We start from the raw sequence: 14706 nt of genomic DNA, 5'->3' as shown, positions 1-14706 counted from the left end.
CCATCGGGCCTGGTGGAGGTACCAGATCTGTCCAGGGCGGAGCTTTTCGATGACGTAGCACATTATGATTGGCTGTGACGACGTTTCAGAAACTGGCTGCAAGTTTCTCCCGTCACAGTGTAAATAAGCTAGGAAGCTAACGTTAGCTTTCACAGATAGCTTCATAGCTTCGTGGGAAACTAACGTGGCTGTGTGAGATGAAAAGGACACAACCAGTGATTTAATGTCTCTGAATGTCCCAAAGTGGCAGTGCTCTGTCTGGTGGAACTTCAGGAGAGTGTAGAGACTGAACGTGTCTGGTGGAACTTCAGGAGTGTGTAGAGACTGAACATGTCTGGTGGAACTTCAGGAGGGTGTAGAGACTGAACGTGTCTGGTAGAACTTCAGGAGTGTGTAGAGACTGAACATGTCTGGTGGAACTTCAGGAGTGTGTAGAGACTGAACGTGTCTCGGGGAACTTCAGGAGTGTGTATAGACTGAACATGTCTGGTGGAACTTCGTCTGATTATTATGAAGTTTACTGTTTCGCCCCTCTTCCTTTTACTTTCCAAGTGTTTTTTGAACATGCAAGTACATTTCCTCAACATGACCAATTTGATTTTGTATTTTTACTTGTTGCATTTTGGATTTTTTTTTTACTGTGTAAAGGGCTTTGAATTGCCCCGTGTATGAAATCTGAAATATAAATAAACCTGTCAGGCCTTACTACTTGCCACAGAACGAGCAATAAGTAGCAGCTACTAGTATTCACTTAATGCTGTAAAGACCTGTGCTGGGTGACAGTGACACTGAGGGGCCATCCACACGAGAACGCTGGTTCACGTAAACGAGCCAGTTTTGGCCAATCATCCATACGAGGCGGCGTTTTAGCAGCGTGAAAACTTTTTTTTTTAACTACGGGTCCCAGAGTGAGGAAATTCTAAAACCCCAGCGGGGTGTGGATGGCAACGACGATCATCTGTGGAAAAATCATGATGTAATCTCCCCCCTCTCCTCGCCACTGCGGTCCGTGAGGTCATCAAATAACCACAACTATCAAGCTCCGCTAGCAGCAGGAGGAGCAGGACCATAGACCTATAGAACTCAGAGTTGTATAGAGGTTTATGTTTGGTTTATGTTTGGTGAGTCACAGCGCCCCTAAAGGCCTAGTATGTGTACTACATGCCCTGAAGCCTCTCGTTGAGCCTTGGACGGAATTTTTTTTTGAGAACCCCAGGGAGAAAAAAGATCATTTTGGCTGGTGTGGATGTGGCCTTAGTCTGTTTCTCATATCTCAAGCAGGTGAAACAATAAACTAAGTGGTTTCCAAGCCTGAAGATAAACGTTGTGGCCACATTGATGAAGTTTTAAATAATGTGTCATTATGAGAATTATGCTGTCAAGTGGCCACGAATTCTTGTTTGCTTATAATATATCAGAAGGACAATCTGTGGCTGATATGTCTGTCTCTCTCTCTGTCTGTCTGTCAATCTGTCTATCTATCTATCCTGTATTGTAGTTTATCGTGAGTTTACAGTTGCTGTAGGTCATATTGTGTGTGAGGTTATCGGCAGGCCGCCCCGGATAGATCTGGTAGCCGGACAATCTGGTACCTCCACTGGACGCCGCCACCCGGGAACCCAGCGGCCCCCCAGACCCCTTAGCCAGAAGTTTGATTTCAAACCTAAGAAAATAAACCCCTTTAACAACTATACAGGTCTAGTTGTTATCCCGTTCTTGTTATATTGGTTCCATTATGGAGTACAATAAAGAGAATTTTTCACTTTCATTCTGACTTACAATTCAGCTCTCAGGAGCCAAATGTCCACTAAAGTAGTTCATAGTTGACAATATCACTCTTGAAGGGGGCCTATAATCTGCTTTAGTAAAGGTGATGGATTGGGTCAGATAGAGCTATGGTTCAACAACACCGGTGCAAAGACCTACAGATCTGCTTTATGTGGAAGTCACCGCCAAAACCAGGTAAGCAGGGTTTGCGTAACTTTATTGGTCACAGAACGATGAATGAAGATGCAAGACCTCCTCTACAGTAATATGCCATCAATAAGGGTGGTTGTGGACATACTCCATGATATACTTGAGGGCCAGCCAGGTCTCTGTGGCAGTGGGGATGATTTGACTGGCTGGGAGGATGAAACCATAGCGACCGGTGTCTCTCAGCTCAAAAGCAAAGGAGTACTTGATGCCCAGATTGTAGGACCAGTCGATGCTACCGCCACTGGCTTGGTCTGAGAGGAGATGGACAAACACAAAGGTTACCAGTTACTAGTGGCATTAATACTTTGCTGCACTATATAATGTGGACTGCTAAAAACTTTCTCCCTTGTATCTTGGAATGTGACGAGAAATCACTTTACAACATACATCATCTAAAGGAATCAAGGTGAAAGGAAAAGTAAAGCTTCGGTGCAGCTTGAAGAGCTGCAGTTTCTGACCAGAAGTTATTCAGCATCGTTTGCTTTCTTCTATTCATTTCAGACGTCTGGAATATGTGTAACTCTAAAATGTCAGAGTATCATGTTGTAACACGGACAAGCTTTTGAAAAGGGGACTCACAGATGATTCTGCAGATGCTTCCGACCTTGTACCTGGTGCCATAGAGGGATGTGAGTTTCTGCACCGCCGCTCTACCAATGGCATCCTGCAAAAATTAACAGAACAAAGAAAAGTCAGCACTAAGGTAAAGTGTACATATTATGACGTGGCATGGAATAGGATCAAGAAAAAACATTTAGGATTTGTACAAAATCATCAGATGGAGATATTCTGGAGAACTTTAAGTTCTTTAATCTTCAACCTGCCTTAGTTTCCTTCATGGAGCTCAAAGGCTCCATTTTGGGTCCGAGTGTTTAGTTAACTAATCGACCCTCAAGCAGATTCATATAAACCTGATTTACAAAAAGAATTACAGGCCCTGGTGAACGGTGAAAGGCCTGCTTTAATAGATAATCGTACCAGAATAATGTTTCCCTTAAAATAAATACCATTCAAATGTACAAACTGATGGAAAGTGAGTTGGGTTGGAAGTGCCAGAGATGCTGCTGTGTTGTGCTTTCTTACCAGCTCGGCCATATGGGGCACAGCTGTGCAGGAGTAACCGTAGGGGTACATGAGCAACTGGGAGTAGGCGTGCACGGAGATGAAGGACTTGAAGTTTCCATGCTTCGTGACGAAATCCACCACATTTTTCACCTCAACTTCAGAGTGAGCTGATGGGCCGTGATAAGATTCGGAACAGGGGTTCCTGCTGGCGCCGGGACCTGGAGAGGAACATTTACATTCAAACACAATTCATACCATTCATGCCTTCATTGTGACATCGCTGCCATCGTAGCGTGATGTCATTGGTACAATGCAAGAGGCTTCCTGGAATTTTAGATATTCATACACAGGTAATTCTGCATTATCATTAAGTAGGGTACTTGTGATGGAATTTCAACTGAACATCATCAAGACCAAACATCTGTTCTACCTTAAAGTCTTGTTTTACCCCAGCATGAATCTTTTGAATCAACCTTTTATATAATGTATGTTAGGGATGCACCGATACCACTTTTTTCCAAAATGAGTAGTGTATGAGTACTTGCATTTGAGTACTTGGACAAATACACACATTTATTTTTTCTACAGATGTTATTCGAACAACATTCCTACATTGTGATGTACTGACATTCAACATTAGGTGCGCTTGGTGGAACAGCTTTGATCAAGCTGTGACTCCTCACTGGCCGCCCGAGCTTTGCAGTGACGTGGTATCGGTGTCGTGGTATCGGTGGTAATTTTACGAGTACGAGTACACCTGGAATCGCGCCTGGTATCGAACCGATACCGATACTGGTACCGGTATCGGTGCATCCCTAATGGATGTACAGGAGGAGGTCAATGTTTAGCAGCACTTCTCCATCAGACCTTGTAAAACATCTCAGATAAATGTCTTTTGAAAGGATCACCACAGTCGTCTTTGCACCTTGTACATAGGCTTGTCTGGGTATTACGTCGGCTATCATCTTTGATTCATCTGTGAACCGGGTCCAACAACATTTATCAACATAGATCTATCCTGGTGCACCTTCTGAGGAAGCCCAAAACTATACAAAAGCTACTAGAAGATAAGATTGACTTTAAAAATGACTTTGCTTTGCTCCAAATTAAAATGATTCAACTCAAAGCCCACCGATAAAAATACTGACCACCAAATCCTGCATTCCAGTTCCTGTTGGGATCCACTCCACGACACATAGAGCCCGAATTCTTGGAGCGGGTCTTACGCCACATGTGATCCTGTGTGGCACACAGTATCAGTCAGTGTCAGGCATCATCAGCTTTTCACCTCATTCAGTAAACTGTCCACAGCTTTCAGTGGTTCCATACATATATGGGAGACAGGAAGTGCTGCAGTGCAAAAGTAAAGAATGGAGGCTGGTACAAGGTGACAACAATGTCAGGCCCCATGTTTTGAATATGAGCGAATCTGTGTTTGGGAAAGCATTAAAACCAAGATTATTGTTCAAATCCTGTGTGAACGGAATCTAATATTTTCTTGAACCTGTACGGAATGTTAGCAGTGTATGTGATACAATCACCATAATTATCATGTTTTTTCAAGCATTACCATGTCTTTTTTTCTCTCAACCAAAAAACCAGCATGCACCAAAACTGGCAAGTGAGCCATGCACATACTTTTAAAATCCCACTATCAATCCTGAACAATTAGTTTTTATTGCTGAACTAAAGTGTAAATGTGTCAAAATGAGTTTGTTGATGTCAAAATGGCAACGGTTTGGAATGTTGTTTTCATCATGTACCTTCTTGCTATACATGCCAGCAAATGAAAGAAGGATATATTCAGAGTATACTTCTCTGAACAGATAAAAAAACTGCCAATAGTGTTTTATTCAAACTGATATCATTCAGAGCAGGTTTTTCTTTGCTTTCATTGGCTGTTTTCAATGTTGCATGAATTTCAGGCAAGGTGTAAATAACGATAATCCCACTCAATTCCTGGAAAAAAAAACACAAAGCTGTTTGAACAGCTGTTTCCTATGACTCATATTATATTCTTCTTTCCAATCACCCCCATCCACAACACAAATATAACATTATCACAGTAAAACAGGAAATTGGAGCAGAGAGGCTGCATTTTTTTTTTTTCTTTTTGAACAAATCCAATGTGAACGGCGCTGACGTACATTGGAGTGGGTGTAAGCGTATCCATCAGGGTTGGCCAGGAGCAGCATGTAAATGTCCATGGTGTTCAGAAGGGAGGTCAGGGAGGCATCAGTACCATAATCAGAGGCAATCTGGTAAAGAGCACAAGACAGTGGGTTCACAGGGAAAATATGGGCTAATATTCCTATTTTTAACAGCTCATGTCATAGCAGTTCAGACGATGTTTGCAAAGGGAAAAAATATCATTATATGTATAAGAAAATGCTTTCGTACTTCCGCTTGACTTATTGTTGAAGCCAAGAACAAGAATAAGCATAGTTGCGGTGCCTTCTTGAGAAAAACAAGGTAGTACACATCTCTATGTGCACATATCACAACATGTTGAAAACAGCATAGAAATCCAAACGTGAGCTATAAACACTTGCATGAAGTCACTGAGCAGTACCTTGTTGGCTGTCCACACTCCAGTGGCTGGAGACACCCACTCCCTGGAGTGGATCCCAGTGTCGATCCAGATAGCAGGACGTTTGACGCCACCGGTGCTGAACTAAACACACAGTAGGCAAAGACATGAGACACACAGACACAAGTCTAAGTCTTGTGATGTGTGATGATTAAAAAAATGGAAAGTGCCACACGAATAACTCTCCTTTCTTCCATCGACGCTGACCCGAGAGTTTAATGAACAGAATAGTATCGGTTCTAGCCATCCCACCTACAGTAATTGAGAGCTTGTGCTCATACAGGCAATGTTGACAACAGGATCATCCCACCTTGAGCACGTACATGGGCCTGTTCTCATAGGATTTCCCGATATCCTGTTTGGAGACCAGATTAGGGTACTGAGCCACCAGAGAGTCCATCCAGCTGTAGATCTGTGTGGAAAAAGATTGCAGGCATGATCATGTTGCCTGTGACTATAGTAGTAATGCTGATGTGAGTTTAGCTCTCAGATTACATTCACTTGTGGAATAGTTAGGTTAGTTGCGGTGACAATCGAACGTCTCGTTCATTGAGAGCACTCTGTCGCAGAGTTTCGGACAGTCAGTGTTGCAGAAAGTAGAAAAAAGGCAAAGAGGCTTAACAGTATGAAGGATGGAGTGAGAAACTGACAACACGATAGCAAAGTGTGAATGTGCTGCTGTGCTTTTATTTTCTATCAAGTTTGGTAGTAGTTTTCCAAATGCATAAGAGAAATGTTTGGTTATTTGCTGCCTGGCTTATTTACTGCTTCTTTGGTCCAAAAAGCACTTTAAATAAACTATAGTGTTCGTGGCGATCTTACCATCAACCTTGGAACTGGAGGACAAGCTGCTGTACTGTCGGGCCCACAGCAAATATCTGAACTCCTGCTTCTCTAAATTTAGCCCCACTTCTGATTTCTGACGTCTTCGAAAATAGTGAACGCTGCTCTGACTGTCCTCCTGATTTGAGATACTAAACAGAAGCCTCCTGCACGAGGCCTGATTCACTACGATCCGGTATAAATCGTGCTGAAGTGTGTGCTGAGGCAAACTGAATAGTGTCGATCACATTGTTGTTTTCCTGTCAATCTTCAGTGTGTAACTTTAATAAATCAGACCTTTTCACATATCTTTGCACAAAATCGTAAGTTTAGGACAGTTTTAATGGTGCAAACCTTTAGCAGATCAGACCCATCGAAATTAATATCACAACTCACTGCTTAGTGTGACGGAAGCAGGAGAACTCAGTAAAAAACAAGTTCAAACACTATAATTTCTTGATAAATCCCTGCAATAGCACACTATAAACGATGGCGTGTGGAGCTTACCGTCTCCGGTCGATGATAGGCTGCAAAGTTGAAACTCTTGGTGCTGCGTTCCATCCTTTGGTTTTCCACCATCTCAGCTTTCTCCTCATCCAGAACCTCCTGAAAGTGATAAATACACAAAAATAAGTGGTTTCAAACTTTAAATGCATCGCTCCGTTTGACATGTTGATTCACATGCCCGTTTGGACCATCACAAACCTGAAGATTGTCAATCATGACAGTGAAGGGGATGTTGAGGACTTGAAGGTACTCTTTCACAGAGCTCAGGCTGGACTGAGGCACACGGATGTCGACGGGAAGCTCTGCAGAGACCGGATGGAGCCAGAAGTCCAGCTGGAATCAGGGAGCCAATCTGTCAGAAACATCTTTGGGAAAAGGTCACGCTGGCTTTCTATTCTAGAAATGATTAAAGGAGGAATCTAAATCAAACACGTCCTGGTGCTTCATTTAGAATCTGCATTCATTTACATATCAAAGAAGCAGCAAGCGCTTCAGTAAATAAATAAGAGGAAAGGTTAATCGTAATGAAGTGAAAGGTGAAGCACCATTCAGCCGTTGGAGCGCTGAGAGTTCCTGACCTGCTGACATGTTAACCTCAACCCGCTGAAACTGGCTGAATTGTCTGAAGTGCAGGGCGGTTAAACTCTCTCTGCCCTTTGTGTTGATTTGGAAGATTATAAGCAACAAGCAGAGGAGGCATCTGAGCTCAGTTGTGCACCTTGATAAGTAATTACGGTTTTGTACAGACTGAAATCTGTTCACACACTCACAGTATAGGTGCTAGACTTCCTCGTGGAAACCTAATGGAAAGCCTCCATAAGAAAGTCATTCTGGTTTTAGATTCTGGTTTTTAGATAATGAAATAATAGTAGGGGTTCATGGCAGGATGTATGTATGTATGTATGTATGTATGTATGTATGTATGTATGTATGTATGTATGTATGTATGTATGTATGTATGTATGTATGTGTGTGTGTGTGTGTGTGTGTGTGTGTGTGTGTGTGTGTGTGTGTGTGTGTGTGTGTGTGTATGTATGTATGTATCTTCTTTTTTGGATTTTGCTTTATCTTTTTTCGTGTGTGTGTGTGTGTGTGTGTGTGTGTGTGTGTGTGTGTGTGTGTGTGTGTGTGTGTGTGTGTGTGTGTGTGTGTGTGTGTGTGTGTGTGTGTGTGTACCTTCCACTCCTGTTGAGTCTCCAGGGCCTGCAGAAGCTGGATCTGCTCCTCGGACTGCACATTGACCCTGATGACCTGATCTCTGGAATGAATCCATATGTCACTCTTTAAATCTTTGGTTTAAAAACGTTTATCCACAGCAACCAACAGAGGAGCAGTTTTATCTCTCCAAATGAGAACTTGATTTACTTTGTGCAGTACGAGCAGAGATGAATATCTCAGATTTCGTCCCATCGGTTTAGTCATCTTCGCACCTTTGTGACTTCAGCGGTTATAGTCAAAGCCACAAAGGTTGAAATGTACAAAATGCGGTTGGGAAATGAATAATGAGTGGAGTTGGAGAAGAAATGGTGAGTGTTGCAGGAAATGAGGCAGGTGAGAACCTAGTCCCTTAAGGGTCTGTACCAGAGGAACCACCATGCTGGACAGACACCAAGTGTTTCACAGCTTTAAGGATTAAAATGTGAATTTGGAGGTAAATAAACATCACCAGAGTGATTCAATATGGTGTATATACATATAAAGTGATGGACTTACCCGATAAAGAGCCTTTCAGCTGTGCACACAGCCACCAGAAGCGGCAGCAGCCACAGATGTCTCATCCTGTCTGATGGTCTGGACCAAGGTTCAGGTGAAACAGACTCTCCGCACGTTCACGACACTCTTAATAAAGTCCACAGATCACAGGTGGGTCGTTCTCACCAGTCAGTGGGGAAAAATGTCTTTTGAGTGTTGAACATGCTGATGAAGTTTGATCTGTTGATTGCTCAGCTGCAGATTGTCAATCTTTTCTCAAGCATCCTAAAGGCTCGTTACTTATCTCAATATAACTGCAGCACAGGGAGTCTGACAATGTCCTACGGTATATAGAATGTGATTCTACTGTTGCACTCTGTGGGTGGACTAACTGTGGACTTTGGTTATTATTACTGAACTTCCTGATTCTTCCTCATCCCAGGTTGTGCTTCATTCCCAGACACACGACCTGACAGATCGACTGGGGTTCCTAAGACATTTATTGTGGTCAGACAAAAGCAGGGTTCAGCACACAGTTCACAGTCTGATGAATAACGATGGAAGAGATTATCGAACAGACCTGAGGAACATGGAGCAGATACCTGAAACAACAGGAGGGTTTTATTTTACTTATTCTTATTTAACCTTTACTTAACCAGGAAAAAAGAAACTCTCTTATTCAAGTGTGACCTGGCCAAGAGGTTTCACAGCACAATGCTCAGATTTCAAACATTTCAAACTGATTTAACACAATCAACACTATACAATCGTTAAGATCATAAAGTGCAGATTATTATTGACAAAATTGAAAACATAAAATGCAGATTTTGTGAGGCAGATTGGACTAATGTACAATAGACTTTTAAGGTGCATTCATTCACTGTAAAATTTTTTAAAACAAGAACACTGATTACAGTTTTTCTCAGTCGATTTGGTACATTTTTCAGTTGAGAATTTAAATTCTTAAAACTATCTGTTCAATCTTCACATCATTGTGTCACTTGTGTACATCAAAAAAGTTGCAAATGCTTTGGTACGTCCATGCAAATGATTCCGTACAACTCTCTGCTGTTTCCTACATTATCAATTGCTTATGTCCTGTTGATCAAAATGTATTGTAATGGGTCTCTGTTGAATAGTCTCACCCCCGACAACATATAGGCATTAGTTAATAGAATCAGTCTTTACATGCAATTTGGTTGAACTCGTCAAAATATGTCAAGAATATTTCTTTACATTTCTATTAGACTTTTTTTCTAAATCTGTCCTGACTTGGTAAATTGGGTGAATCCCAGGTGAATCTTGACTTTCTTACACTTTCTGACAATGGAAGGAGAAAGAAATGGACGGGGGCCAACAGCCAGAGAGAAGAGGAAGGAAGAGGAAGAGGAGTGAGGCTGCGTGGCGGAGGAGATATGTGCGCTCCTGATGAGATAAGAGCCACACTTGTAGACCATGTTGTCAATCATGGGCATACAATGGCCGAGGCTGGTCGAAGGGTGCAGCCCAGTGTTGGGAGAACGACTGTGTCCTCAATCGTTCAGACTTGTCCTCAAAGCAACAGGTATGTAATCTAACAATAGGCACTGTGCTGTAATACTGTATACTTTCTGTAATGCTTTATTCAATATCACAGTAGTCCACTTGCATTTTACTTTACGTAAACAGTGACATTTTATCTTACTCAATTCTGTGTTTTGGATTACTATATTTTTTCCACATAGGACTGCAAGACAAGCTCACAGGGGTGGCAGAGGGCCCCTTTTCACACCTGAAGAGGAGGAGGCTAATTGCACCATGGTTGTAGAAAACAATGCCATAAGACCAAGGGACATACAGAGTGCCATTACAGAGGACAACAACATCTTCCATAACATCCAAACATTCAGCATCTCAACCATTGAAAGGGCGCTGAAAAGACACCAATTGAATATGAAGCAGCTGTACATCGTTCCATTGGAAAGAAATGGTGAAAGAGTGAAGGAGCTGCGCCACCAGTATATACAGGTAAGACCTGAATGAGCATGCAGCAACTGTACCTCACAGTAAACAGTACAACATGGTCTAGTGATGTACAGTACAGTAAGTGTGACCTTTACACATTTCCTATGCGCTGTATGTGATGTAACTGTATCCTGCCCAAAATAAAAATACATGTAATTCATCAAACTCATTTTGTGTCTTCTGGATATAGCGTATGATGGAACTGGAAGCAAATGAACCACAGCACAGCTTCACCTGGATGAGGCTGGCTTCAGTCTGACAAAACGCTGAAGGCCACAGAGCTCCGGTTGATGTGCCAGGCCAGCGGGGCGGGAATAGAACCATGGGTGCTGCTGTCTCTGAGAATGGGGGTACTAATGCATATTCCCATTATTGGGCCGTACAATACAGAGCGTCTTGTCACTTTTTTAGACACTCTCTACAGGGATCGCACCCCTGTAGAAGAGAGGGGTCAGACTGGAGATGACCTGCCAAAGTACGTGACAGTTTGGGACAATGACAGTTTCCATCGCTCCAACACCATCGGGCGATGGTTTGCGGCCCACAACCGGGTGCTGATGGAGTTCCTCCCACCCTCCTCCCCATCCCTTAATCCCACTGAGGAATATTTCTCAACATGGAGATGGCAAGTACATGATTGCCAGCCACATACACAGGTGACCCTTCTGGCTGCCATGGGTGCGGTGTGTGATGACATCACAGCAGATGCGTGCAGAGGCTGGATAAGACACTCTAAAAGATTCTTCCCTCGCTGCATCGCAAGAGAAAATACTCATTGTGATGTGGATGAGAATTTGTGGCCCAACAGAGAGGAACGTCCGGCGGTGTAGGAGGACTGCGCTGTGACTCCTACAGCACTGCATGTACAGTTTTACCCTCGAGAGATTGTTCTGTTTACATTTCTACTTTTGTTTCTTTTGCTTTTCTTAGTACCATGCAGTGCTGTCTTTACTTTTCTGTATCACAATGACGTGGTCTGTCAGCAAATTACAGTACAAACAATAAATGCGTGAATGTGAATTTTGTCCAATCTCTTGCAATCAAACTCCCCCATACACTACGGTGTAACCTCCAATTTACAAGAATTGTCATCAAACCTTTAGCCATAGTTTACATCAGAACATCCCTCCAGAGCACACTGTTATATTGACAACATGACTAAGCAATTTGACTCTTATTCATACACAATGACACAAGGACCGGTCATTCTGATCCCACTGACATGTTCATTGACACGGATATTTACTTTTGAGAGATGAACTAAGAATTTTGAGCAAGAAAACGATGTTTGCAAGTAATCCATGGTGTTTTGCTATTTGTACGAATTGTTTCGAGAAATGCACTTGCTGTTTTGCAAATGTCGAGGATGATTCGAGAAATGTACCAAAGCGACGGAGAAACACCGTAAACGAACCTCACTGTTTGAATAGAGAACAGAAAAGATTTAAAGAAACCAGTTAGTCGGGTTCACTATGTTTGGATTTGCCCAAAGTCTTTCACAGTGGCCATCTTGGATCTTACAAAATGACTGCCGTGAAAAGGGTTTTCGTCAATATCTCAGCTTCTAAATGACCTAGAGCACTTATTCTGCCTGCTAAACTACTGTTTTCATGGTCCTACAGAGTCTAAACATTCATCAAGGTGAAGTTTCAGATTTGTGAAACTGTAACTGCATGTGTTAAAATCAAAACAAACAAAAAAAAAGCCTAGACCACTTTGGACCAGGTCCAGATCAAAAACCAGTAAACATAGACTTCTCAAGTCTGAACTTAAACATCCTACAGAGGCGAAACATTCATATGAATACAATTAGTCCCTTATCTCAGCTCTCTCCATTGTGTGGAGTCAGTGTGCGTTGGAAGTCGTTAGAGATAATAACTTGACTTGAACCTTCTGGGACTTTAGTGGTTCCGTAGAGCCGGATGCTGCAGTGACAGTTAAACTCGGTTTCTGCTCCCAACCTCACATTAGAATGAGAAAACATGCAGTGAGTACAAGAACCTCACGCAGGCCGACACAGAGGCTTTTGTAAAGACAGCGTCGGTTTCCATGCTTTGTGTATTTGAGAGTTTGAACCTCCCGTCACAGAACATTAACCTTAACATGAAACGGCAGCCGGACCAGGCCCAGCTGTGCTGGATCCCACACGGTAAAATATGATAAAGAGGACAAGACCTGCCAGTGAGAGCATGTGCTGACTGCTGATTACTGACGTGCCAGAGTCCCTCTGCAAACAAAAAGTGAACACACAGTTCAAGTATACAGAAGTAAAGACCCGGTTATGACCGTTTGTGATGTTCACAGTGTTTCACCCAAACAGTCCAAAGAGGGACGACCGAGTTATGAGGATTCAAGCAGCACATTGACCTCCTGCAGGTCGTCTGAAGTCCTCATATGTAGAACTGGAATACTGTAGAGAAACAACACCGCTCCTTCAACAACATCCAAAGTAGTATGGATGGTTTCAAAGTGTTCTGCGTACATACCAGCAGGGATATACCAAAACTGCACAAGACACGAGACTGCATGTCAACATCTGTATTCTAATTCTGGAGGTTTGTTGTTGTTGTTGTTGTTGTTGTTTTCATTGTCATAGTTTAAGTTAAAGTGTTGAATTGAATGAAGAAAAGATTGTGTCTTTGTGCCAGGAGTGTGAAGAATCACGTTCACACATTCTGTGTGAAGGAAAACTACCAAGCAGGATGTCAAACATTTGGCCTGTGGACGAAGCCGTACTGCCAACGGTCCCAGTCTGGCCACAGCTCCGTCGTCATGACAGCAATATGGAGGACGTGCTGCGTCAGTGGAGGTAATAATACCACACACTGAGTGCAACACTGAAAGCTGGTCACCTTCATACTGGTGAAGACGACCGGGATGGTCTGAGAGTGTGCACGGTAAAATCTCATTCTTCATAGACTTTGTGAAAAGTATGTTAAGTACTTAGAATTATCTTTAATTTCGTGTACTGGGAGCAGTGGGGAGCCACAGTGTGGCCCCTGGGGAGTTCAGGGCAAATCTCCAATCTCAAATCCCACTTCTCTGCCTTCTGTTCCACATCGGTCCTGAATCTGATGATATCATCTGAGAAAATAAAATTTGCTAGATAAGCAAGTTTCTCAGATCCACTGGATCTGGTCCTCTGCACTTTGTCTTGTGACGCTCGTCATTTATCAAGAACTGTAGCTGCTGAAGTCTTTACAAGCAGTTTCATGTCAGCACATCAGAGGAAGGAATCATCTGGATGTATGACGGAGTCCGGGTCGACTATAAACTGAGACGAATGAGAACATGCTCAGACCTGAGGCAGCAGGGTTCGAACCAGATTACCGCCAGAGTGGCTGCTCTGTGCAGCGTGAGAGCAAACTAGGGATCAACAACGCTCTTCCACCGAGGCCCAGCAGGGAGCACTGTGTTCTCACAGGAACGGTGAACAGTGAAGCTGGCCAGCCGCTGAGGGTCAGTCTGGCTTCCTCAGCACCACAACTATGGGGCGACGTTTGCGCCAAAATTCTGAGCAACCTGAGCTCTCGGCATAGCTCGGTTGGTAGAGCGGTCGTCTCCCAATTGGAAGGTTGCAGGTTCAATTCCCATCTTTGCCTGCTTGCATGCCGAAGTGTCCTTGGGCAAGACGCTGAACCCCAAACTGCCCCCTATAGGAGTGACAGCGTCTTCCACGGCTGCAGCCTCCAGTGGTGTGTGGATGAGCCATGTAACGCGCTCTGGTGCTGCTGTCAGTGAAAAGGCTCTATATATGTTAGTCCGTTCACCTTTTATTTATTCACCTGCTCGTGCACAGATTCTTCCTCCGCGCGCAGGCAGACAGCAGCTCAACCCGTCTCTGTCGCTCTTTCAAATCTCTCCGCGTCCGCTCAACTTCCGCTGTGCGCTCGCTCAAATTGCGCAAAGCCCAAATGTGACCAGTGTTGCCGGATCAGATTGACACTTTCCAGCCCAATCACGTCTTAGAACCCGTCCGTTATTTACATCACAAATGACCTGGATGAGGACGACATGCAACACAATTTAAAACAAAACTAAATTACTCA

The 14706-nt window shown here is 43.3% G+C and overlaps 1 protein-coding gene across 2 annotated transcripts; it reads right to left on the bottom strand.

Annotated features, from left to right (window-relative positions):
• Positions 1-1937: 1937 nt before the first annotated feature.
• On the bottom strand, positions 1938-14662 carry LOC308116878 (carboxypeptidase A2-like). Of its 2 annotated transcripts, XM_080475340.1 has the most exons (12): positions 14443-14662; positions 8675-8800; positions 8138-8219; positions 7160-7294; positions 6962-7060; positions 5943-6044; positions 5615-5716; positions 5190-5300; positions 4191-4281; positions 3061-3260; positions 2557-2641; positions 1938-2228 (listed from the first exon to the last, which is right to left on the bottom strand). In XM_080475340.1, the coding sequence occupies exons 2-12, from the start codon at positions 8737-8739 to the stop codon at positions 2041-2043; spliced, it is 1260 nt and encodes a 419-aa protein (XP_080331466.1). In that variant the 5' UTR covers positions 8740-8800; positions 14443-14662; the 3' UTR covers positions 1938-2040. The 2 variants fall into 2 exon arrangements, with proteins under 2 accessions (XP_080331466.1, XP_080331465.1); XM_080475339.1 differs by lacking the exon at positions 14443-14662 and having other exon boundaries at positions 8675-8837.
• Positions 14663-14706: the final 44 nt, after the last annotated feature.

This window comes from Lipophrys pholis (genome assembly GCF_963383615.2).
Source record: "Lipophrys pholis genome assembly, chromosome: 11".
Lineage (NCBI taxonomy): Eukaryota > Metazoa > Chordata > Actinopteri > Blenniiformes > Blenniidae > Lipophrys > Lipophrys pholis.
The sequence above is the reverse complement of the archived record's forward strand: the minus strand, read 5'-3'. Positions and strand labels throughout refer to the sequence as shown.

Excerpts from the sequence above, each read along its gene's own strand:
- LOC308116878 (XM_080475340.1), bottom strand. The coding sequence starts at position 8,739 with ATGAGACATCTGTGGCTGCTGCCGCTTCTGGTGGCTGTGTGCACAGCT. Across the intron at positions 7,061-7,159 it reads TCATGATTGACAATCTTCAG|GAGGTTCTGGATGAGGAGAA; the intron begins GTTTGTGATGGT and ends TATCACTTTCAG. Across the intron at positions 3,261-4,190 it reads CTGGAATGCAGGATTTGGTG|GTCCCGGCGCCAGCAGGAAC; the intron begins GTCAGTATTTTT and ends GTTCCTCTCCAG.